Source organism: Spermophilus citellus (genome assembly GCF_964194105.1).
Source record: "Spermophilus citellus genome assembly, chromosome: 11".
In the NCBI taxonomy this organism is placed as follows: Eukaryota; Metazoa; Chordata; class Mammalia; order Rodentia; family Sciuridae; genus Spermophilus; species Spermophilus citellus.
In genome coordinates, this window is record NC_138192.1 from 70,366,455 (window position 1) to 70,393,937 (window position 27,483).

At 33.3% G+C, this 27,483-nt stretch overlaps 1 protein-coding gene across 3 annotated transcripts in view; it reads right to left on the reverse strand.

Moving 5' to 3' along the window:
• Positions 1–9,723: 9,723 nt before the first annotated feature.
• SCN7A (sodium voltage-gated channel alpha subunit 7) overlaps positions 9,724–27,483 on the reverse strand; it is a 94,222-nt gene continuing 76,462 nt past the window's right edge. The window contains exons 18-25 of one of the 3 annotated variants that reach the window (XM_081261258.1): positions 23,953–24,126; positions 22,509–22,616; positions 19,641–19,919; positions 18,474–18,527; positions 17,899–18,036; positions 16,206–16,310; positions 15,620–15,890; positions 9,724–12,850 (exon numbers count right to left, since the gene is read on the reverse strand). In XM_081261258.1, coding sequence (XP_081117384.1) covers positions 11,784–12,850; positions 15,620–15,890; positions 16,206–16,310; positions 17,899–18,036; positions 18,474–18,527; positions 19,641–19,919; positions 22,509–22,616; positions 23,953–24,126 — 2,196 coding nt within the window. In that variant the 3' untranslated portion in view covers positions 9,724–11,783. Of the gene's footprint in view, positions 12,851–15,619; positions 15,891–16,205; positions 16,311–17,894; positions 18,037–18,473; positions 18,528–19,640; positions 19,920–22,508; positions 22,617–23,952; positions 24,127–27,483 lie in introns of all 3 variants that reach the window. The other 2 variants (XM_081261259.1, XM_081261257.1) reach the window with 2 other exon arrangements.

A 27,483-nucleotide genomic window follows, 5' to 3' on the forward strand; every position in this document is an offset into this window, starting at 1 on the left:
TATTTCTCTATTTCTTATTTTATACATTCATGTGTGTGTATGTGTGTGTGTTTGTGTGTACTTTTAGTCTGTTTAATTCATGTATTAAAATGTATTAATACTAAATTCTTCCTATCATGTACTATATCTCTTTAGAAGACACATTTTTTTATTACGTCCATTTCTATTATTATTTTATATTTCACTGATTCTCCTCTTATGCATGTAATTTTTGCTACTTTCTTTGTATGTATTTTATCTTGGTCTTTTGAACTAAATATTTAATGCATTAATTTGTCATACATACATATATAACATGTATGTATATTAATATACATATCTATCTTTATATCTTATATATATATACATATTTACTTTAAATGATTAGCAGTATTTCAATTTGTATTGTTAGATTTAGAGTAACATTTTCATATATCTAATGCTATAATTCCCTCCTACAGCTTCCAGTCATTGATCTCTTACTCAGTGTTTAATCTACATTGGAATCCATTCATTTTATCTTTCATTTCAGTTGACTTTATCTCTAGGTTTCCCGTTTGGATATGCATTTTCAAAATCTCTCCTTATTATATTCTTCTGTTCCTTTACTTCTTTGTCTAGTTATACTTTTAATGTCCATTTTAATGTCCTAGTCTTCTTGTCTCATAATTTACATAATAACTAAACCTGTATCTTTTTATTTCTAGTTGGCGGTCATATTTCCAGTTTCTTTCCTACCTAAATGAAGGATTTGATAGGATATTAGACAGTATTAATTTGACATTATTCACTATTGTATTTTAAGTTTTATTATATTCCTTAAATATGGCATGCATTTAAACTATTTTCAGATTAGTATAATCTTTCTGAGGATTGTACTGAAGGGTATTGAAATCAAATACAGAGCAGCCTGTGATACAGGACAAAGATCTGTAAATTGAGTTCTCTCAGGCTCCCTTCTGTTGCTTCAGTTATGTGGTGTCTATTGTTCAATATCTAAAAATATTTTTGTCATACATTTTATCCACTTTTCTAGTTATTACAATGAGACAGCAATTTCCACAGCAGTTAATCCTTCATAAATGGAAACAGAAGACCCTGACTTCATTTTAAAATAGCTTTAAATAATTCCTGTTTCCCCAGCGATTGTATAACACACAAATGACATCTTAGAATTTATTTTTTTGTCTTTCATATTAGCATGTTTTATCCTTATGCACTAAGCCAACAAAGATGATCAGGGAATAACTAAGTGGAGAACATAACCATAACAGAATAATGATATAAATAAAATGGTTTATAATTATTCAGCAACATAGAATCTCTGTAGCATCTAGATTAATGACTATTATTCATATCAAAGAAAAAATAGGCACTTACAGGTAGTATTATGTAAGATGTCTGATGTCTTAATAGTCACTTAGGTAAAACATTACAAAATAAAGCTACATATACAGACAACCCTGCAATGCAGCCTTACAAATGCCCATAAGTGCTTTCTATTTAATAATTCATAACATAGTTGGGATAGTATACCACATTTCCATTTCTTATTGAGATTGGTTTAAGAGTCAAAAGGCTTAGACATTACCATGGGGGCTATCCAGCTTTCTCCCACCAATATCAGAAACTGGGTTTAGAAAACTATGTTGATAATTCTGGCTAATTGAGGTGAATGCACAAAGAATATGATATAGTATATTTGAAGCATAGGCTGTAATTGGGAAAATGGGCCAATTATTCTTTTTCATCTAAAATAATAAAAAGGTAATGTGATCATACTGGAGATTAATGATAGCTTTTCCAGGAAGCTGCTTGTAGCCTCTTGACACTTCTTGTCATTGGTGTTAAGAAAATAGACCAAAGTGGATTCATATCCTACAAACTGTTCCATCAGCACCAAACAGTGTCTCACCAGCACATACCAATGACAAGGTGTTTCACAAGGTGAAACACAAGGTGTTTCTTAAATATTCTGCAGTGAAAAAATTGCTCTGGATTTTCATAACTGAAGCTTTATAATGTTTTACATTTCTGTTTAGTGTTACTCTTCTGGTTGTTGCTCTGATGTACATCAATTTTCTGTAGAAAATAATGCAGGTCAATGTAACATAATGCACATGCAATCAATGCCTTGCAAGGCTTTTAATCAAACTTTCTTCCTGTGTAGATCAATTGCTAATGAAAGTACCCAATTACTTTCCTCATAATGTATTTGGGGATAGCATTAAGTGAAGAGAGTTTGATATGGTCACCTGTTTATAATTGTAGATTATTTATGAGACAATTCCTGTGTACATCAAATGCTTCTGCAGCAGAGATCCCCAGCAGACCTTGGCTCATTTTGCTTGGGTTGCAATGCAGTGGAATTTTTGAGTATACTGAAGAAAGCAATGTAAGGAGACAGCAATCTATTTAATAATTTAAGGTTCAGGAGAAAAGCAGACATCTTAAGAATAAATCTTTGCCACTTTTCTGTGACATAAAAGAGAAATAAACAACATATCTCTTACTTAAATAGATGTTACTATATGGAGTCTTGCTTGTCCTAATTATGTCAACACTTTACCTGGATATAAAGAAGTTTCACTCAGTTGAAAGAAAAAATACTTTCTTTGACTAGATTTATCAAGCTTGAAAGAAAAATTTTAAAAAAACATTTATTCAAATAGCTAGCCAAGGTAGCTCTTTTATATACTGAAACAGCATGATATACTCAATGATCAAAAGCAGTCTTACTTCACCCTGCACTGTTTTCTGGGCTCATAATAATTCTCTTACAATTAAGTGGTAAGGATCTTGGAGAGATTTAAGATAGGGTTAGAAACTATTGCCTATATTACTCATAGTTTTAGTAAAGAGTTAATTATAATGAGATAGTATGTTAGATAGTGTTATGTTTTAAATATGAGGTAGTCTCCCAAAAGCTCCTATGTAAGACAATGCAAGAAAGTTTTGAGGTGAAACAAAAAGGTTTTGAGAGCCTTAACCTGATCAATGTTTGATTCACTGATATGTATTACTGGGCAGTAACTGTAGGCAGGAAGGATGTCTTTAATTCCTTCTTTCATTCACTTCTTTCTATTTGAAGAAATAGAGGTAGGTCACTGGGAGCATGCCTTTGAGGTTCATATTTTGTCACTGGTGAGTGGAGCTCTCACTCTGTTTCCTGGTGTCTATGTTCTGAGCAACTTTCATCTGCCATACTCTTCCACCATGATGTTCTAGCTCCTATCATTTATGGCAATAGAGATAGAACTGGAAATCATCATGTTAAGTGAAATAAGCCAGAGAGAGAAAGACATGCACTGCATGATCACACTCATACTGTGGGATTTTTGAAAAGCTTTTCTCATAGGAGAAAGGAGAATGGCAACTACTAGAGACTGGGAGAGTAGCAAGAAGGGTGGATGAGAAGAAGTTTGGCAACAGGTACAAAGAGACGTTATTGAAACAACCTGTGTTAGTAAACCTGGAGGAGCTCAGGTTTGGGGAAGGATAGTGGAGAGAAGCATAGGAATGGCACAAGAAAGATATTAAGTGCTGCCAGATATTTATGTTTACAAAATCACTAATCAGACAAATTCATTTATTTTTAGATCTATGTTGTTTAATAGAACTTTTTTTTTTTTTGAGACAACGGAAATGTTGTCTCAAATGATAGTTTGTACTATCATTGAATTAGACTTTAGAGAGATATTTATTGAATACCAGAAATATGACTATTGGGAATTAGAATCAGAATTTTAAAAATTTATTTACTTTATTTAATTTGCTTATTAATTTAAATTGGAATTACTACATACATCTATCAGTGCATATCTAGATAACTGATTCTTAATGATTAGTATATATTAAAATTACCTTGAGGTTTTGTTGACATCCCTTTATCTGTGCCCCACACCATGATTTCTGATACAGGTGCTTTCATTTCTGAGATATTTTCAGACACCTAACAATTAACAATTTTAAAATTAAAGACATAGAAGAATCTTGAATGCAATTAAAATGAGATGATACATTATCTACTGAGTAATACCAGATTGAGGTCAATGGACTTCCCATATGAGGTCTTGGAGGTCAGAAAAGGGACAAAATATGTTTCAAATGCTAAAAGAAGAGAACTGTCAATTATAAATTCTAAATCTGTCTGGTGAATTTATCTGTCAGGAACAAAAGGAAAATCAAAACATTCTCAGAGGGGAAAAATAATTCATTACTAGCTGATATGACTCTTAAACATTGGCTAGACAAAATTCTTCAAATAGAAAGAAATGAATGAAAGAAGGAATTAAAGACCATCAGGAAGAAAAACTAATAATGCAAAGAACAGAAACATGGGTATAGATAATGGGTTTTATAAATCATATATGATAATTGGAGCAAAAACTATAACACCATTGGATTCCCAGGATGATGATATTTTATATATGGGGAGGATAAAAATATATGAATTGGAGCAGTTTATACATTTCATGCAAAATACTGCAGTAAACTCATAACTCACAGATAAGTTGATAAAATCAATATAGATAAATAGATAAATAGATATTGTAACATGCAAAACAACCACTAATAAAAATATATGTAAAGACATACACTTAAAAATAAAATAAAATCAACATTAAATCTTAAAATGTGTTTCAATATACTTAAGAAGATAAAAGAAAAAAAAAGGATTGAAAACAGAAGAAAAAAAAAACCAAATGGCAAACTTAAGTGCTAACATAACAAATCATGTTAAATATAACTGGTCTAAGTATACCAATAAAAAGAGAATAAAAGACAAATTCGAACTAAAGACTTTTTACAATAAACTCCCTTCAAATTCAATAGCATATGTAAGTTGAACATAAAATAGTAAAACAAAAAACGATGTAGCACACAAAACTTAATTTTTCAAAAAGAAGTATTGGCTGTGTTATTATCTGACAAAACAGACTTCAGAAAGATAGTAGCAACCAAGAGGAACAACACATACTATAAAAAGCAACCTAAATGGCAATCCTACAAAGTTCTACATCAAATAATGAAACTTCAAAATGAAGCAAAATCTGATAATGCTGAAAGGAGGAATGGAAAAATTCATAGTCCTAGATGGAAATTTCAATAGTTCCCTCTTAGCATCTGATAGAACCTAGGACAGAAAATCAGCAAGGATATAGCCAGTCTGAACAGTACAGTGAATGAACACGCTTTAATTTACATACATGGGATGCTCCACCAAACCACAGCAGAATACTCGTTTTCTTCATGTGTCCACGGAGCAGTTACCAAGATATAACTTGGTATCCTGGGCCATAGAACAAACCTTGGTACTCTTAGAATAATTGAAATTGAATATAAGGTGTTCTTTGGAGATAATGGATTTAAAGTACAAATCAATACCAAAAACAATTGGAAAGTTTCTAAACATTAAGAAATGAAACAACACACCCAAAAAATTCATGGGTAAAAGATAGATCCTTAAAAGAGATATTAAAAATACACAGAACTGAATGAAAATAAAGATGTGATATATCAAACTATGTCAGATGCAACTAACATAGGGTTATTAAGAAAATTTATAGCATTAAAATACATTAGATATGAAGAAAGGTCTCAAGAGAATAATCTAATTCTTCACGTCAAAGAAATAGAAAATTAAAAAAATATAAAACTAAGAGTAAAAAGGAAATATATTAGCAGAAATCAATAAAATTGAAAAAAAGAAATAATAGGGAAAACCAATGAAACTAAAAGCTGTTTTTTTAAAAAGTCAATAAAATTGATAAGACTCTAAATAAAAGTGAAATGTATTCTATATGAATTGACCGAAGATTCAATATTGCTAATGTTGCAATAATCCCCAAATGATCTTTAAACTCAATGTGATTCCTATCAAAATCCCAGTTTACCTTTTTGCAGAAATTAACAAGCAGATCATAATTTGCTATAGATACCTGAGAGCCATAGAATAGCCTAAATCATCTTGAAAGTAGGAGACTAAGGCTGGAGGACACAAATTTCCTTGTTTCTCAACCTATTACACAGCTTCTGTAATCAACACAATTTGGTATTTGCATTGAAGTCAAGTGACTAGAAAGTTCAAAAATAAACCCTACATTTATGGTCAACAGAATTTCAAAAAGAATGCCAAGACAACTTAATGAGGAACAAATGCACTTCAACATACAATGCCAGGATCACTGGGTAGCCACATACAAAAGCTTAATCTTAGACTCCCTCCGAAACCCTTACATGCTAAAAAATAAACGGAAAGCATAAACTTAAATGTAATGACTAAAATTATTACACTCTTAGAGGAAAACAGGAGTAAATAATTGTGAACTTGGATTAGGCAATAGTGTCTTAAATAAAATACTAAAATCACAAGCAAAAGTTGGACTTCATCAAAATTTAAAAATTTGCATATTAAAAGACACAAGAAAGAGAAAACACAACTCATATCATGGGGAAATATTTGGAAATCTGACATCTGATATGTATATATTTTATGAGAAACAATGACAGATAAAAACTAAACTAAAAATGGGCAAAGGATTTGTGTAAATATTTCTCCAAAGAAGATATGCAGATGCATAGGAAACATGAAAATGTGGTCAAGACCATTAGCCGCTAGGGAAATGCAAACAAAACTATAGTGAGACATCACTGCACATTCATAGCATGGCTATAAACAAAATACAGATTTCAAGTGTTGGCAAGTATGGGGAAAATTAGAACCTTTATAATTTCTTCTAGTAATGTAAGATGGTGCAGCCACTTTTACAAACAGAACAGAAATTTTTCAAATAATTTAATGCAGTGCTACCAATTCCACTTTTAGGTATATAATGAGGAGACTGGAAAACATAGTTTTACACAAAACTTGTGCTGTAATGTTCATAGCAGTATTATTCATCATAGCTACCATGTGGAAATCACCCAAATACCCACTGAGCAATGAATGAACAAAGTAATGTACACTATAACTATACAGTATAATATTATTCAACAGTAAAAAAGAATGAAGTATTGGCTTTGACATAAGTAAAGTTTGAAACATTATGCTAAATGAAATCAGCTAGTCACAAAAAAATCACATCTTATATGATTCCACACATATAAGTCATTTATTGATAGGTAAATCTATAGAAATAAAGTAAATTAGTGGTTGCCCAGGGTTGGGGGCAGGGTGGAATTAGGATTGACTGTCAACAGTGATGAAAATATTATAAGTGTAGATTGGGTGATGCTTTCTTGTTAATATTTTAAAAATCATTTAATTATGCACCTTACAAAGAGAATTTTGTTGGTAATATAAATTATTCCTCAAAAATTAAAAAAAAAAAAAACAGTTGACTGCCAATATGGGCTTTCTAACATGTAATATAAGTTGTGGTTGGTATCTGAGAGAACACACTTAATGTTCTTTTGGGTCATCTGAACCGTAATGTTCTTGAGATTTCAACTTTCTTTCCCTTATAAGAATACCCTAACTGCTAGGGTTACCCTCACTTGATCCTGAGTGCTTTTTGCATGAACATACAAGAAGAGAGACATGATTTTTATTAACAGTTTTTTAAACCTCAATATTCGCTAGTGTTTCAATTTGGGATTGAAATTCAACTTCATTGTGTCCCCTGAACACATCCCATCCGTTATGGAACTTTGCTCAAGTTCCAGCTTTCCTGTGAAGTTCAGTAAGACTTTCCAGGACATCCTCTTGAGGGTTTCCATTATAGTAAGGAATCAAACAAATAGTTCCAATATGTTTTATCTATCAAACTAAGAAAGGACTTTTTAAGGAAAAGGACAATTTCATTTATCTGTGAATTAATGTGCTGAATATCTAGGAGGTACTCAAAATATTTTTACTAAAGGAAGAAAGGGGGAGAGAAAGTAAGGAAAGATACTTATGGAATTTTGCAAGAACTTGAACTCTGAACTTACAGATAATTTGAACTTACTGACTTTCACCTAGCCTAGACTCACAGTGGGGGTGAGCCAACTGGATAGTTAATTGAAGACTAGGACTGGAGTTGAGAGAGAATTCTGTGAGCTATGATGTGATTTTTGAGTTAACGAAGATAAAAGTTTGCATCCAGATAAAGAATGAGTAAGTGTCTGACCCTGAAAGTTTTGGTTTACCTAACAAAGGTGAAAAAAAAATCCCTGTTTGTGGTTGTAACACTCAGTTATTTGATAAAGTTTATTATTTACCATATAGTTGAAAATGTAGACCCACCTGAGAAAGGAGAGACTTCAGGAACCAAAGGGAAAATTAAGTATGTCTGTGAAGGAATTCAGGGCACCCATAGTAATTCTGCTCAAACTTTTATTTTTTTGATAATCTCTGAGGTGCAAGGTTCATGCTCTCCTTTATTTGCTCCTTACTATATCTTCCAGTAGGAAGAGCTCTGAGCCATAATCCCATGTGTCATCTCCAAGGGTGGACTCTTCTTAAAGGTCCCTCTGTATGAAACGAAGCTAATCCTCACTAATTGAGAAAAATCTTCATTTTTCCTCTAGGGGCCCACTTTACTAACTTTATCTCCAATTTCCAATGTAGTACTCAACATTTCTTCATGTATATGTATTGCAATTCAGACCAATAGTATAAAAATTACCATAAATTATAACCATAGACAACAGTAAGCTGTTTAGTCTCTTATCTTTTTATGCGAGTAAAAAAGTATTTAATATAGGTTGAATGAAAAAACTTCTGTAATTTTATCCTTTGTGCTTCTCTTCTTCTAGGAACTGTGCCGCAATCCGGCAGCAGCAAAATAACGGGGGTGGCGGGGGTGGCGGGGGTGGGGTGGGGGTGGTGACGAGCAACTTGTGTAGATTGATACAGCAGGAGTGGGAGCCGTTTATTATAGGACAACAGAGGTATTTATACGTTCCACACAGCTTATCTTAAATTAACATAAACTAGATACAGCAGTCAACCAATAAGAAATCTCCACACTTAATGGCTCGCTGGTGCCACCTCACAAACCACTCCCACTGGCAAAATGCCAGGCGCCATCCAGACGTGTTTATAGACTCTAACAGAATTGTCTACATTTAAAATTCCCTTGACCAAAAGGGGTTGGTGTAGAAGGTGTCAGGGGAGAAGAGGAGAGAGAGAGGCCGTCCATTAAGTTCTGAAACTAAACTTGATTTTGTGTCCTAGCCATGTCCCTTACAAGTTTTGTGTCCTATTAAAGCTTTTGTAACCTATAACCTTTCTAAGCCTATTGTTTTTGATTTACAAACTGAGAGTGGTCACCTCTTCATTCATGAAAAATGCTTAGCACAAGGCTGGATATAGCTACCAGCTGAATACATGGTAGCTATCACCATTGTCTAAAACTGCGTTGAATGTATTGTATTTATTAATAAAAAAGAAATAAAATGTTTTGAAGAAACAGAAATTGATAAGTAGTAGCACACCAATAAATTTAATTCGGTATTATTTTCTGTAAAGTGAATTTTAACGATTTTGAGCTCTAGTTTGTAATATTGCAGTTATGATTTTGGTAAGAGAATTGTTTTTTACATTTCGTCAATGTATAGGGGCTCTGGTAAGTGTATTAACATTTACTTTATAAAAAAATAAGTGTGGTAAAGAAACCTAAGTGTTTCTAATCTTAAATTTTGAGACTGAAAAAAAATTTTTTGAGTAAATTTTTTTTATGTTACCATAAAAATCACCAACGTGACTTATCAAATAAAAAAGAAAAACAAACAAATCTTACTGTCATTAACAGATTGTCTTTATTATTTTCTATAGTTTCTAAAAAGTAGAATATATTGTAATATTTTGTTAAAAATAAACCTTTACACAGTTTTTAGAAGGTTAGTGGCAAACACAATTTACAAGTAAAAGTAATAATTTTCAGACTTAAATCGGTTTTTTTGTCTTTGTAGAATTTATAGAAGCAAGTTATATTACAATGTCAATCTCTGAGCAGTTTCCATACTAAAGCATCTCAAGAAATGGAAAGCAAGAAGCCTTGGTAAAGCACCAGCTATCACCATGTTGTAAGTCAACACTGATTGCTCTCTGGTCCCCTTCTCATGATGGAGAGCAAGGGGAGAAAGGGAAGGAATATGTATAGAAAAAAATTGAACCCTGAAATTACATTTACTTAGGGGTCCCTCAAAGGCATCTTGGTAAGGTTATTAAATTTTTGAGGAGCAGAAATATAATTGTTAAGGCTCAAGATCATGCATTTATAATAAAAATACAATTACCAATATGTAAATAATAGGCAATGTCATACTACCTTTTTAAAGCTTGTTATTTAAGTCAACAGTATGCAGGTTTTTCTTTTGAATCCTTTAGGACTTTGTAGGCACATTGAAATTAGTTTTCATACAAATGGAGTAAGTACCAGATTCTTGAACTACATGGATATAAATAACTACTTTTTTATGAATAACTCCCAAAACAAATCTTTCTAACTTTAAGAATAATTTCAATGGTGAAAACTAACATTTCAAATTTTAAAGTTTCTGAAATATAAACAATTTATAGATTACTTTTGTAGATGATGAAATTAAAACGCTTAGAAAGAAATAAGTAAGTGAAACTTAATCTGCATATACTAATGCTATAAAAGGATGACTTCCATTCTCATCTCCCAATTCACAGCCCCCAGAGTTCGAATGCTCATTTCCTTTCTTTAAGCTATGAGGACCTGTGTAAAGTGAAAAGCACTTTGGAATGGCTAGTTTTCCAAGGAAGATCAAGACATTGTGAAAATCACTACACATACTGGTAGGTTTCAGCTCTTCTAATCGATATTATAACATGCATTTGCCAAGTCATACATACTTAATGTTACACTAAGGATAAATGGGAAAAAATTAGATTTATAATAAGATAGAGTTGGGGCCACTAATGTGTTATTTATGGTATCATTTTAGTAAATGTATACTCTAAAAAAAGTGAGAGGAAAATGTAGGCCATAATGGCAGTTTCATGGATGGATGTTTTTCTGTTTATGAATTCATCCTGCTGAAGAGCTGGAGCTTAGATAGAACTAGAGGAAAAGATAAGAAACCAGGAACCAAGAACAATAATTCCCATTAATCAATTCCCATTACCAGTGGGGTGGGGGGAAGAGGTGGGAAGAAATAAAGAAAAGAAAAAAAAAAAAGAACAAACAAAAAACAGAAGGTAGGGCTTCAACCAATCTTTCACAAAAATGGTTCTAATCAGCTTGAGAGTCTCTGGGATTGATCTCAAAGGCACTTCCTAATAAACAACTGCACCCCTTTGACCCAACTGGCATTGGTTTAAGCAAGTTGATGATACAATGCTCTGTAGGATTTCACTAGTTTTGTGTAAGGTTATTTTTTGTGATACCATAAAAATTGCCAATCTAACTTATCAAATAAAAAAGAAAGCTTATATTAAGAGAGCCCTTCTTTACCTGTAATTAAGTCATAGTAGTGGCAACTAGAAGCCTATTAAAGCAGATGTAAAATACATAAGGACACCTATTTGGCTGGTAATCTTTACCACCACCTGCGTCCGTCCTCTAGCGTGGGCACTACATCTAATGAGCCATGCAGGCAAAACACTGGATTGTCAAAAGGTCACTTACTTTAACTGCAGCAATATTTAAGGACTGTCTTTCTTGATAGATTGGTTAGACTGAACAGAGGTGAAAAGTGAGTTTGGCATGAAGGCTTGTGAACTGAAGCTTAACACATACCAGGTGTAAACAATTAATAGCTTCACTCTCTCTGATCATTGTTTTAATTTCTTAAGCTTTTAGCATTTGGGGGATATATGAAGAAAGTAAAGAGGTGATAAGTAGGGATTAGATCTGGCTTTGAATAGTTGATTTTTCCTTAGCTTTGTCAAAATAGACACCTTCTTTTGTAGCTTGAACATCTCTGTCACCATCTATTATATGAATATCTGAAGTATTTTTGTCATTTTGCCTCAAGCGGTAACTTTTATAAGCACGCTGAATAATGGTGGCTGAAACTGCCTCTTGTTTTCGTTTTAGAGTAGTTGTAATTGGTTCATATGTGATTTTAAAAGGGTTGGCTAATACAAACCCCGATTCTACCTCGGAGAGGAGTTCTTCCACCCTTGCATCTTTTCCCATAACTCTTTTAGTAAAAGCAAGTAAGATGTCAAGGCAGTGGATTCTGTCTCCAACAGCCATGGGAAGATCCATAGCAATGAGCTGGCCCTTGTTTGGTTTTGCCATGAAAAGAGGAGGATCAAGAGCAGCTGCAAAGTCTGAAAGTTGACTAGAGTCTATGTACTGTGTCCTATCAGGGTCAAAACTTTTCCATACCTGAAAGAATTTCCTAAAATCATCTTCACTCAAGGTCCTGGATTTTTTCTTAGAAACAATACTTAAAAACTCCATAACCACAACAATATACATATTAACAATGACCAACCATGATATGAGGATATAACTGACAAAATAGAAAATCCCCACAGAAGGGTTACCACAATCTCCTCTAACCTGAGTCCCAGGGTTAATTTTATCAGGATCACAGTCAGACCATTTACTGTTGAAAATTGCATTGAGCATACCATCCCAACCAGCAAATATTGTAACTTGAAAAAGACAGAGCATACTGCTGCCAAAGGTTTCAAAGTTGGACACATCATTAATTCCAGCTTCTTTTTTCACATAAGCAAAATTGTACATTCCAAAGATGGCATAGATGAACATGACCAGGAAGACGAAAAGACCAATGTTCAACAATGCTGGGAGGGACAGCATCAAAGGAAGCATCAGATTATGGAACACCCTTGGTCCTTTCCCAAGACGCAGGACATGGATGATCCGAGAGAGAAGGATCAGTTGTACAAGTGAAGGAGGCACAAGGTAGTATCCTATTGTCATAGGCAGAAACAGCCCTAGGTGCGGGAAAAGAAAGAGGAAATAAAACTGTTCAAATACAATTGTATTTAGAGAAACTTAAATTATTTTACTCTTACTTGCTTTTTCCTGTATTTGGTTAATCCTTTCTTAGTCCTTCACATTTAACAGTATATTAAAAGTTTGGATCAGTCAAATACTAATGGTGCTAATGATAAGGGTACCTAGGAAAATTTGGAAGAGAATTCTTGTGGACTATCATCTTAAGAATTTTATGGATCAAGTCTTTTTTAAAAAATTATTTATTTGTTTTAATTTGTTATATATGACAGCAGAATGCATTTCAGTTCACAGGACAAATATGAAACGCAATTTTTCATTTCTCTGGTTGTACACGAAGTAGAATCACACCATTTGTGTATTTATACGTGTACCCAGGGTATTGATGTCCATTTCATTCCACCATCTTTCCTACCGCTATGGCCCCTCCTCTTTGCCCTAATCAAAGTTTCTCCATTTCTCCCGTGCATCCCCCCACCAGATCCAGTCTTTCTAGAATCACAGATTATTTGGATTCATAATAAAGAACATCAGCTGTATTTTTTTTCTGATAATTTCTGTATCAAGAAAGTTTGTTCAATCCAATCTGCACTGAATGCTAATAAAGGCATCATGCAGATATGCAAAGATGAAGGACATGATTTCTATTCTCGAACACTCTATAATCTGTTACCAGTTGTAGACATTTAAAATTATTACAATGCAAGTTAGAAAGACCTGGTTGATAAATATAATTACAGAAATGCCTGGAATTCAGTGATGTACAGATTGTAATTTGTTTTCTCCATAAAGAGTGTTTGAGTCCCAGGAGTTTACATGTGAACTGAATATGGAAAGCTTTCCCTGGCACTTAGGGATGGTTTGCTTTGTGTCAAGAAGGTGGTGGAGGGGAGAATCCTGTACAGTTTGTAAATGAGATATTATGCTTGCTGACAGGAAGAATCCTGCCTCATACTGCTGTTAAACTTGCTCATGGACTCAGGAGACATTCTTCCACCCATTCCCTCCTCTCTCTGCAGTGCTTTAGAGAATCTTCCACTATACCCAAGCTCTCATTTCTCCTCAATCTCCCAAACTCATGTAGGAAGTATCCTCATTTAATTTTAAACAAATTGTCTTCACATCCTGACTACTAAATTTTAAAACTTTTTCTTTTCTAAAATCTGAATTCACCCTGTTGACATTATTTCCAGGCACTAATTTCAAGTGCATGAAGCTCATCACCCTCCATCCCCAACTCCATGTTTCTCAGGGAAGAAAGATGGAATAGCATTTTTTTTTCTATCTTCTCAGTGAGATTTCCAGACACTTCTCTTTCCCACTATGTTTTTAATTAAAAAAATAGAATAAAGTTCTGAAACTCTGTGGATCCTACCACCATTCAACTATACCATTTCTATCATTCTTTGGCTCTGCAGTCTACTCATTGCACCACATTTATATTCATTAAAGACTTCAGGAATTGGGTCTCTTCTGTTTCACCCCAGAATCTTCTACTCACAGCCCATTCAAAGGCCTATCTCTAGGTTTCCAACCTTTCAAACTTTTATAGTTTTTTTAATCATTTAATTTCAATAGTCCATATGTATATCCCCATTCTTGACCCAAGATACCTGACAACCTTGAAATCTCAAATTCAGTTTTCTTTTGGCTATACTATTATAGCCCTCCCCAACCCTAGTTTTCTGATTAATAATTTCCACTTCAATCTCACAGAGTGCTTTAGTTCTGTAATTCACCTGTTTTCTTCCTGTTACCTCCCTCCTGCCTTTATGTACTCTTCTATCAAGTTTTTTTTATCCTTTTCTCTGAATAACTGGTTGCATTAATTCACTTATTGACAGAATTTCTGAAAATACAATTGGGCAAATTATTTATCTACATTTTCCAATAAGAACTACATAGAGCAGTGCTTGACACAATGAACCCTTCAATATTGTCTCCACTCTCATGGAGTTACATTCGGGTGAGTGTGTCATGGAGCAGTAGACAAAGAAACTTCTTTCTGCCTGAAGCACATCCATAGGTTTCTATTTGAATTTTATATTTTTCTCTGACCTTTACTTACTGGTTAGGTGCTTCTCCCTGTTATGCTGCTATAGCACCCTGCACCTCCTTTACCAACTTCAATAGCACAGCATTTAAATGCACTATTCAATTATTTGTAACCTTTAATAGACTATAAACTGTGTGCATGCAGAAATTATGTCTATCTCATTGATCACTGTACTCTTGCATGTAGCACGATGTCTATTCACAAAATAATAATTTTAAAAATGTTAAATAATTGAGATCTCCAAAGTAATAGAAAACCAGCAAACAATTAATTTAAACCTAAAATTCTCATATGTAAAAGTTGTAAATAGTTTTTTTTTTTTTGTTTGTTTGTTTTTTTCACTATTAGAGGAAACAGAATAACAGTGAGTTTGACAAATCATGGCATTCTAACACATAAAGATCCTTACAGTGTTATCTAGAAAATGAATGCATGTTTTATCTGAATGTATAAACCAGCATTTATCTAGTGGTTTGTGATATGACATCTATGCCATTGGTTCAAGAATTGTATTTTCAAATATTATCTGTGAGGCATGTGAGTATGTATGAATGCAAAAATTGCAAAATTTTATGTTGTGAGTAAAAAAGTTCCTACCTCTTTTGCTTCTTAAAATACTAGAGAAGTTTTTTATGAGAGTTTTCTTGAATTGACGTTACTACAAATGAAATTGTGACAACGCAAATCTTACCTGTAATGGAGAAGATTACCACCACAAAATCGAAAATGTTCCATATGATTGTGAAATAGTAACAATGGAAAGAGATGAGCTTCAGTATACATTCTAGAGTATACAATATAACAAAAATTGCATTGATCCAGTAGACAGCAATATCCATTTGTTGACTCTGTTCATCACTTTGGATCATAATGGTTACTGCTTGAACATGGATAAGAACCATGATGATGATATTAAAAACTTGATTTGTTACCAAATCAAAGACAAAGCCTTGGAACTTATTCTGTGAATAAAGAAAAAAAAACCTTAATAGTTTTATTAGTAGGATAAATATTCATGCACATAGTTTTTAGATTATACAGCTTTCCTCCTAAAATAATTAGGAAAATAAGTGAGTCTAAATTTTTGCCAAACTGCAACGACAGTGTATAGTCAAAACAATGCACATACAAAAAAAAAATGGTCCTTAAAAGTTTTGTCAAGGAACATATTTTACATTATTGTCAAAATAATTTGTTAAGAATTTTGGAAGCACACTTTTATTAAAATAAAGTCAATCTCTTTAAAGCTTCAAAAAAAGATCTAGACTTCTTCTTACTCTTGGGCGAGGTAGTGGTCTAAGGGAGTCTTCATACATCAGCCTCTTCAGTTTACGGTACTGTTTCCTCTGTTTTACTGTTATAAAGATATTTGAGCCTCCTTGGTAAAGAAACGAAAGAAAAAGATGTTAAAATGCCATATAATCCAAATTCTCCCTTATAGAAAATTTGAGAATTATTGATCTAACTTTCGCAAAAAGCTTAAATGTAAGAAACTAAATCATGTTTGAACATTTTCAACTTTGCATAAAAAAACATACAAAACCTGTAATACTGGCAATAAGTGATATTGAAAACCCTTTTTTTTTTTTATTTCCTGTGTGTAGCTAACCCTATTTTTCTCCTTCCAGTCTTTTGCAGCCCTTTCTCTTTTTAGAAGGTTTACTAAGGATGGCTGAACTCAGAAGATAAAAGTAAAGCTTATTGTGCCCTTTAATATGCAGGGATGAAGAGAATTGGTCAAATATATATTTTCATATATTCTATGTTGCTTTGCTTTATAGATACTATCAGAAAATATTTTTATTATTATTCCAAAAGTACCTTGTGCTGACTTCATAGCACCACCTACGGCTGAATTGCTTTTGTGTTTCTACTGCATATAATTTTATGATAATATAGGAATTAGGAATTGTTAATGCCCTAAAATAGAACCTGGTCACTTAACACTGACAGGAATCAACAACAGGTAGTACAGAAGCAAAGCATGGGAAGTTACCCACAGCTGGAAGTGGTCAGGAAGCTGAAGCACCCAATCAGAACTGTGTTTGATCACTGAACTCTCTATTACCATCTGATTAGCAGAGACTCAAAATGTTATACCAGATTTTGCACGTGATTTAGTTTGATGACACAGCTGAAGATGAAATTCCAAATTAAACCATTTTTTTTCTTTTGATGTTTTTGAAAGGCTTTTTGACAGTAGGGCCCCTAGTAGGGCATCTATATGGACTCACGTGTCTTTTGAGGTCTTTACTTTTGTGGCAGCCCTGAAGGGAGTCTTTGTGCACACAAGTGGTTGTTCAATTCTGTCTGAATTCTCTATTCCTGGGTTTGATTACTCCTACTTAGGAGGCATTGAGTATATTGGTGTATACTTCATATATTTGAGCAGATACACAATATTAATATCCATTTTCCAGCACATCATTATTTATAAAATATACATATAAAAATACAGGGAATTTTTAACTTAAATTTTTTTTGTAGTTGTAGTTGGACAGAATGGCTTTATTTGTTTATTTTTATGTGATTCTGAGGTTCAAACTCAGTGCCTCACACATGCTAGGCAAGTGCTCTACCACTCTATAGCTCTAGCCCTAGTTTTTAACTTTTAATCTGGCTGTGTATATATTAAATACTGAAAGCAATATAAGAAAGAACATTACAGCAATGTGCAACAATGTGCAAGAACAACAATCATTATTTTATTGCATTTGTACCAAATAAAAATGACATTGAGGACTGGGGTTATAGCTCAGTGGCAGAGTACTTTCCTAGCATGTGGGAGGCACTGGGTTCAATCCTTAGAACCACATAAATATAAAGAAAATAAATAAAGGTATTGTGTCCATCTACAACTAAAAATTTTTAAAAATTTAAAAAATGACATTGAGCTATGTGAATTGGCATTTTTATAAATGTGTTTGTTTTTTCAGTCATTGATGAACAAAAAAGGACTATTATACTTATCTTTATTTTATGCTTGTTGAAATTAGTAATAATAACACTGATCAGCATACTCAGAGGAAGAAATAATCCAAGGATAATGAAGCTGATAAAGTAATAATAGATGTAGAGGTTGTACTCAAAATCAGGCTGCATGTTAACCTAAAATTGAATTTTTAAAAATTAGTAAATTATTGGTGATAATTTATGTAAACCTAAGATTCATAAAACAATTTAGGATAAGAAAGTCTAACAATGTTATTCAAGGTAATGTTTTCTGTTTACTCTCTGGTAAAAAGAATGCTATTGCTTTGCTTATTTAAACTCTAAAGTTTATGTTTTTAATGTTTTCTAAAGAGAAAACATTACCTTGAATAACAATAATTTACTTAATTATTGTTACAAAATATGGTAATCCCTCAAGTGGGCCTGTTGGGACTCAATCATTACATATATTTCTAGAAGGATTTCATTGCCCATGAAATATCTAACCTGAAAATATTTAATTTTTATAAATGATCACCTGTCTCTTGTGCTTGAGTCACAAAAATGACTTTGCTTGAATCTTAATAATGCCTTTAAGATTATATGGTACTTACACCAACAGAATCAATTGCTGAATTCATAATAGTGATCCATCCATTAAATGTTGCCTATAAAAATAATATATATTTAGTTCTTAGGGAAATCTATGTTTCATGGCAAATAAAAAGTACAACTCAATTTGCTATTAAAACTTTAAAGCATTTGATACTAAAACTTGCCATACTTCAACATACTGGATAACTGAGGTATTTAGCTTTTTAATTAATATATTATTTGTCAGTTATTTTACTTAGTCTATTTATAATTAATAATACAATATTTTAAAATAGTTTATATTAAAAAAAAGAAAAATAGGGAAATGGATGGTAAAGAAGTGCATGCTGGCAAATGCCAGAATTACTGATAGCTGTTACAGATGTGATTTTCTGTGAGATAAATAAGAAAGGAATGTTTGCCATTTAATGTCTGCTAGATACTGGGTTTCCTTAGTAGCCATTTGTGAAAGCACCAAATAGAATAATACTAACGGCAACTCAAGTAGGACCAAGGAATTGTGGTTATGTGACCACACAGACAGTGATGGTGGAAGCAGGTTTGGCCAATACCTGCTATTTCTGTTCTCTCCACTTCTTCCTTCCAATAGGGCAGGCAATTGTCACCTCTGTAACTCCAAATTATAATATGTCTTACAAAACTTCTGCCTTAAATAGTAATTGATAAAATATCTTATAACCAAATGTATTAATAATTCATATCTTGTCTTTGACATTCAAATTACAATGTGGATGAATGCTGAGAGCCATAGCCAAGTAGGAATGACGCATGGCGTTTTGGGTTGAAAGGTGACCCTGCTCAGGGATTAGGGTGGCTGGGGGGGGGGGGTTTAGGGTGGATCCTGCTGGGAATAGGGCAGCTCCAGGATTAGGGCGGATCCTGCTGGCATTAGGGCATATCCTGCTGCCTCAGGCGCCCGCTCCTTTGGAGTTCCCATGAAGTTCTTGCCAGGTTCTGAGAGAATTGGCGCGCAGAGCCTGGTAGAGGCAGTGTGTTCCCGGGAAGTGTGGGTAGAGTGTCGTCGGTGAGAGTTCGGGAATAAAGAGTTGCTGTTTGAATCTACAAGGCTTTTGTGGTGGCTCAGCTATTTTATGCCCAGCCAGACTGCGGCAGATGAACATATAATTGATTAAAAAAAAAAAAAGAAAGTCCAAAAGGGTACTTACTACTTGAAGCAAAGAGAGGAAACCATTTCCAACATTATCAAAATTCAGTTTTGCATTCTCCCATGGCATAGATTCATTCAACACAAGGTTTTCACACTGATTCCGATTCACGACTTCAGATACAGGAAACCTTTCCTCACTTGTTGGGTCAATGCATTCATAGAATGTGCCAGAAAATAAGTGTACTCCCATGATACTAAATATCAGCCAGATCATAAGGCAGACCAGAAACACGTTCAGAGTGGGTAAAATTGTTTTTATCAAACCTCTCACAACCACCTAGCATATAAAAAAATGAACATGCAAACTTTAGATCAGAAATGTAAAATTTTTTTAAAATTCTAATTACATATGTAATCTACTATAATTACATAATTCAGCTAATTTTCCACAATTTGGTTTAGAATCACAGGTAAATATCACCATATTGCAAAGTTCCATGATGTGGTTAATAAAATTTGTTTTATAGTTATCAACTACAATTACTATTTTAGATTTTTGTGTTATAGTTATATAATATTTAGAATTTTTCTGTATTTGCTACATAAACTGTTTCTTCCCCAACTCCAATAAATAAAATACATTTGAGAAATAGATAGATCAAACCTAAGTCCTGTTATAATGAGTCAACCAAAGAGTCACATGAATTATAAAAATAATATCATATTAGCTGCAAATCAAAACCACCCTAAGATACCATCTCACTCCAGTAAGATTGGCAGCCATTAGGAAGTCAAACAACAAGTGCTGGTGAGGATGTGGGGAAAAGGGTACAATTGTTCATTGTTGGTGGGACTGAAAATTGGTGCAACCAATTTGGAAAGCAGTATGGAGATTTCTTGGAAAGCTGGGAATGGAACCACCATTTGACCCAGCTATTCCCCTTCTTGGTCTATTCCCTAAAGACCTAAAAAGAGCATGCTACAGGGACACTGCTATATCGATGTTCATAGCAGCACAATTCACAATAGCAAGACTGTGGAACCAACCTAGATGCCCTTCAATAGATGAATGGATAAAAAAAAATGTGGCATTTATACACAATGGAGTATTACTCTGCATTAAAAAATGACAAAATCATAGAATTTGGAGGGAAATGGATGGCATTAGAGCAGATTATGCTAAGTGAAGCCAGCCAATCCCTAAAAAACAAATGCCAAATGTCTTCTTTGATATAAGGAGAGTAACTAAGAACAGAGTAGGGACTAAGAGCATGAGAAGAAGATTAACATTAAACAGGGATGAGAGGTGGGAGTGGAAAGCAAGAGAGAAGGGAAATTGCATGGAAATGGAAGGAGACCCTGAGGGTTATACAAAATTACATACAAAAGGAAGTGAGGGGAAAAGGAAAAATAATACAAGGGGGAGAAATGAATTACAGTAGAGGGGGTAGAGAGAGAAGATGGGAAGGGAGGGGAGGGGAGGGGGGATAGTAGAGGATAGGAAAGGCAGCAGAATACAACAGACACTAGTATGGCAATATGTAAATCAATGGAAGTGTAACTGATGTGATTCTGCAATCTGTATACGGGGTAAAAATGGGAGTTCATAACCCACTTGAATCAAAATGTGAAATATGATATGTCAAGAACTATGTAATGTTTTGAACAACCAACAATAAAAAAAAAATAAAAGAAAAAAAGAAAAAAATATCATATTAGCATATATATTAAACTATAATTAATGTGGACTATGGGTGTAACTTAGTGGTAGGGCACTTCATTGCATGTGATAGGCTCCGAATTCAATCTCCAGAACCACCCAAAAATATACACAATGTATAATAAATGTGCTTGTGATTTATATATGTGTATGTATGTATATCCTATAAAAAGGTGTTAGTATTAAATTTTATGATGTTTTAAAATATATATTTTAAATAACATATATTTCTATTTGAATTTCTCACTTCTATTTTGATGTAAAAATGCTTTTTGATCAAGCAGAAAGATTTTAAGTGTTATGGTTTCTTAATCAATGATACTTAATATGTTAAGATAAAGTATATATATTACAAAGATAATGCAGCTTAAACACAAATAGGTTTTTTAATTCAGTCGTATCATAGAATTGAAGATGTAATATTGGGTATTTTTAATTAAATACTGAGACTAATGTTAAATAATCTACATAAATAAAAATGTAAAATGCACATATACGTGCATATGTAATAAAAGGTAAAATTGGACTTTTTCCTTTCATTTCTGCCCACAATTGACCACTGTTTATCTGCATTCCTATGATTACTGTTCATGGTGACCATAGACTCCATTGTTTCTTTTAGTTTTAATCATATGGGAATTCTATTACAGGTGCAAAAGATAAAACCCTGGACATTTTATATGAATGAATCTATTTGTTCTCTCCATATGGGTTAGAAAAGTCTTTAACATGGTAGTAGGGGAGGATGTAAGCAAAAATTAATAATTTGTGATGTCTGATTTTTAAAAAGTTAATTACTTTAGAATTCAAACTTTCCTCTCATTTAGTAAATAACAACTTTGTGTGTAAAATATTTTCACAATTAAAAATTTAGTTATCAAAATTTCATTTTCTGACAGTTACATCTTTAAAAATTGAGACAACTTCACTAACATGTATTTATTTGAGTTAGAAAGGTATTGTTTTTGAAACTATATTTTCCCTGTCGATTATAATGGTCTTTTGCTCAGCTTTATTAGTTTTCATATCTTATGAGCAATAAGGACCTAAAATCTCAATATATACATTCCCCTCTATTTTCATGCTATAGGCTATAAGTTTTTGTTATATTGAAATTGATGAAAAGACAACAAATCTTGTTTATTCACAGAAATTTAGTAATCTCAAATAAAAACCCATATATCAGTCTAGAAACTTTATATTTACCTTCATTCTTTCAAATTGAGATAGAACTCTGAGTGCCCGAAGGAACTTAATGGAAGTAAGTGGTTTTAAATCTTCCCGAGTTTTGCCTAATAAGCTAAGACAAAACACCTGTAATATTTTTAAAAAAGAGTTAATATGACTGTCTTAATTGAAATAACATATAAAATAAACTTCATATTTATTATGATAGTAAAAGCTGTCAATAAAACTTTGAAATATTTTCAGATGTTTCAAAATATTATTATTTATTGACTTAGAACAATTTATAAGACCATAATTGTTAAAATCACTTAAAAATATAAATTTTTTTTCTGTAATAAAGAGTATAACAACATTAATATAATATGTACTTATATTCTTTATGATGAAGAATTATATTTATAAAGACATTTTAAAATTAAAATTAAAGAATCAATTTTATAATTATTTGCAACACAGTATTTATATATGATATATGCATTATAACAAGATTTGGAATATATTCATATATTCACCCATGTGAAATTATGATTAATAAAATATGCCCAATAAGATTTCAGAAACCAGGCCTCAAGAAAGGTATGAATATTATTGTCAAAAGTACAAATTACAAAAAGTATAACTATGTACTGAAGTGATTTTAAAAGTAAATATGTGTAGATAAAAATGATTAATGTTTGAGAAATATTAATCAAAATTGAGCAAGGTGATAGAGCTATGATTACAATTTATTATATCTTCATGTTTTCTAAATTTTCAAGTCAATGAACCTTTTTTTCCTTATACTAAAGGGAGGATGATCTTGAGTTAGGCTTTGAAGCATGGGAGTCATTTATATAAGCAAAGAGTGGTGTGGACATGTAAGAACAATGACTAGAAAGTGGGAAGGTGATTTTGTTAAAGTGCAGTTTGACCGGAGTAGAAGATAAATTTGTAAAAATTAATTTAAAAGACAGAGGTCAGTTATTGCAAGCCATTAGTTGTAGGTTGAGAAGTTCCTTATTGAGGAGATCTCTCTCTATTGCTACAGAATGCGGAGTCATTTGTTCATTAAACACAAGTTTCGAATTTATTTAGTGGTCCTAATGAGAAATTCTTGTTGCTTGCTATAATACTTACTCAATTGTAGATATTATTTATTTATTTAAAAGTCAAGTCAGTAGAATTTAAAGACCTTAGGAAGCTGGTATTTTCAAGATATTGTGCAACAAACCTATTCTGTTAGCAGTGGGTTCACAGGTATTTCAATAGTCCAGGAGCCTAGTCCTGAACTTTAAAAATTTTAGAATGACAAGATGAGGATAGATGTTAAACACTGCAGATAAATAAAGATGACATGTGAGCCACTAAAAATGTACAGAGAAGGGAAACAGGAGCTATAATGACGCAAAAGAATTAGATATGAAAGAGTAAAAATAGGAGTAAATCAAATAGCCTTTAAATATTTTTTCTGTAAAATACATACAATGACAACCATGAAGTCCAGCTTGTACCAGCCATTGGAAAAATAGGCTTTGAAACCATATGCCATCCACTTTAGAAGCATTTCAAGAATGAAGATGTAAGTGAAGATCATGTCAGCATACTCCAATAAGATTTTAATAGTCTTTCGTTGATCTATATATATATCTTCAAAAGCCTGTGGGTAAAAAAATTAAGGATTTGCCTAATATAATTTCAACAAACTCTTTCACATGTAAAGGAATGAAATTCTATCTCAAATACAATAAAATGCATAACTAAAGAAGAAGGGCACTTCATAATGATCAAGGGATCGGTCTCATAAGAATAAATTTGTGTGCACAAAATAATAGTTAAGAAAATATATTTAAAATTGAAACCAAAAGATCTAGAAAAAGATGAGTCATAGTGGGAAAAAAATTACATTCTTTTTATAGTTAAAAGTACAACAGAAACAAAGTATTAACTACATTAGTTAGAATATAGCAGATGGAGAGTCAATAAAAATTACAAATGACATAATTGTATCCAATACATCCTATCACATAACATTTTCTTCAAAAGTACTGACTGTATTGATTCTGGTGTTGCTCACCGAGGGCCCCTTTATTGGGAAAATCTACTCATTCCATAGTGACTCTGAGTATTACTTGATAACACACAATTGGAACTCTCTGGAGAATTGCATCTACCATACAAGAAGGAGGCAGATTTCTCACCCAGGAGCAGATTTCCACTCCCAAACGGGATACACCTCAGACAATGGCTGATTGACACAGGGATGCTAAAGTCAGCAATCTTTTCAATGAAGGTGGAGTACTATTGTACCCTCTAACTGCAGATCTTCTCTGTAAAATCAAACTGAATCTAATATTGTTTGAGGAGCATGAAGAAACCTTAATGACAGAAATGCCTTTAAAAACCACTTTTTTAAAAAAAAGATCTACCTTCTCTTCCTGTTCAAGCCACCAGCAGAATACAAAAAAGTCAAATCTCTTCATAAAGTAGCTAGAGAAGCACTAATATTGCTAAGGACGGACAGGGATTGTATTCTAGAGGACTTGGTTCATAGGTAGGATGCAGTAATATATGCTGAAAGGAAGTGAGAGAGTCTGCCTGGGATCCTGAGGAGCTGGGTATTACATTCCAATGCTGCACAAAAGAGTAGCACAAAATGAGGGTACAATACAAATCTATGTTATAACAATGACTGAAGTCAGATCTGTGTCATTGGGCTAAAATCAAAGTGTTAGGGAGGATGATTTCTTTTTTTTTAATGTACATTTTTAGTTGCAGATGGAAACAATACATTTATTTATTTATTTATTGGTGCTGTGGATCAAACCCATGTCTCACGGTTACTAGGCAAGTTGCTCTACCACTGAGCTACACCCTCAGCCCTTTATGAGATTTTATGAGATTTCTTTATGAGGCTCTGAAGAGATAATCTATCTCCATTCTTTTTCAGCTTCTGAGGACTGCCTACATTACCTGGCTTGCATCGTCTCCCTTCCTCTTCAGAGTATCTGACGCCAGGGTAGGCAATTTCATCCTCATATCATCTTTTCTTCTGACTCTGACTCCTCTTACATTTTTTTTTGTAAGGACCTCTGTGATTACATCAGGTCCATATGGATTGTTGAGAGCCACAGCCAAAGGGGCCCCAGCAAACTTCCAGCTGTCAGCAAACTTCTAGCTGCCGGCTGATGATTGGTTCACAGCGGCCCCAGCAACATCTAGCTGATTGGCTACTCTGAGGTGATGTACATTGGGCTGTTTCCCTGCCCTTTCAGACCACAGAGCTGCTCATTGGGAGACTTCTTTGGCTCCGCCCACGCAACCCAGCCAATTGGCCTCAAGAGCAGGAGGATTGTGGGAGGTGGTGAGGCTTGTGTGGGTGAGAGGCTTGTGGAAGGCGGTGGTGGCAGTTGGGCTCTGAGGGTTTTTTCCTGAGGAGCTGTTTTGTTTGGTGTTTGTAGTTCTAAAAATAAAGTCCGTTTCTTTTGACAAGTGGCTCCTGAATTGTGCCCAGCCAGACTGCGGCAATGGATAATCCAGCGTGATATCCCCAGTCCAAGATTCTAAATTAATTATATCTGAGAAGAACCTTTTGCCATATATTAATATTCGCAAGGTCTGAGGATTATGACATGAGCATATTTAGAAACCATTCTTTAGTCTACTACAACCTTTATCAGAGAGGATAGAATATAAAGCTAGATAAAAAGGCAAATATGTCGCTTATGCAGTCACTCTCCAGTGACAGCAATTAACATCATATTCTTCATTGTATGATAACATCATATGAATTTCATCTTAGGAACAAGATAGTAAACTCTCTAGGTCTTTTGGAGAGACATACATCTTCTACCACTAAGAAAGACTGACAATACAGTGGGTCTTTTCAGGTTTGAAATCAAAAGTTCACATGAAAACTGTTACTTTTCAGTAGGACCTAGTGCAAGAAAGTGTTATAAAATAGATTTGTGACATTCTAAGTAACTGTTCCACTTGAGCCATGTAAAGATACCATGATGCTTGAAAAAATCTGTGATGGAAAAATATGTAGGGAAGAGTATCTAGCAAGTCAGCTTGGGGTATTTGTGCTTTTCCATTACCTTAACACTAGGAAAAGTGGAATCAGAGGTTTTTGATCCTACAATAGGGGATTAGATGACAGTCTGTCTTCACTAAAACTCGAACTAAGATGTCATATGGTAAATTTTGTAGAAAGATGAAAAGAAAGAAGTTACCAGACTAAAGGAATAATTGACTCCAATGATCACAAGAAAGTGGGATGCTCCAAGATGCAAAGAGGAAGAAATAAACAAGCACAGAACTGTTTGCACCTATTATTATAAAGTTCAAACATGGATAAAAGTAATCTATGGCATTTGACATCCACAAAATGACTACCACTTGGAGAGGGGAAGTAACTGCAAGGGGTGAGAGTACAGTTCTAGAGTTTCAGTGATGTTCTGTTTATCAATCCAAGTGACAATTACACAGGTGCATTCACTCTATGTAGATCATTGATGCTGGACACCTAAGACGTGAAGTACAGTCTTCAGAATGTGTGTTAAATGTCAATATAAAGCTTACTTTGAAAAGACATTCATTGCAAAGTCTGGTTCCCAACCATGACTTCAATGTCTTTGCCCTGTATCACACAACTAACTAGTTCTTGTATATTCAGTTTTGACCTATTTTAACCAAATGCAACCAAATTCACTACACATTCTAGTCGTCTTCTTTTCCTACATAAAATGCAGCATGACTACATATTATACTAGACCTTTCTTATTTTGCTTTACCATATCAAGGAGTATTGCAGTATCAGTATGCATTTGGCATCATTTTAAAAAAATAATTGCACAGTAATCCATGAGGTCATTGTAACATACTAGAAATTCTCACCTATTATAAACTTTTTCCCCACCCAAACTTTACTATTATTAAAAAAAGTCTTTCTGTGAATAACCTCTTTTATGCAGTTAGTACATATTCAGATATTTGTAGGATAATACTCCAGAAT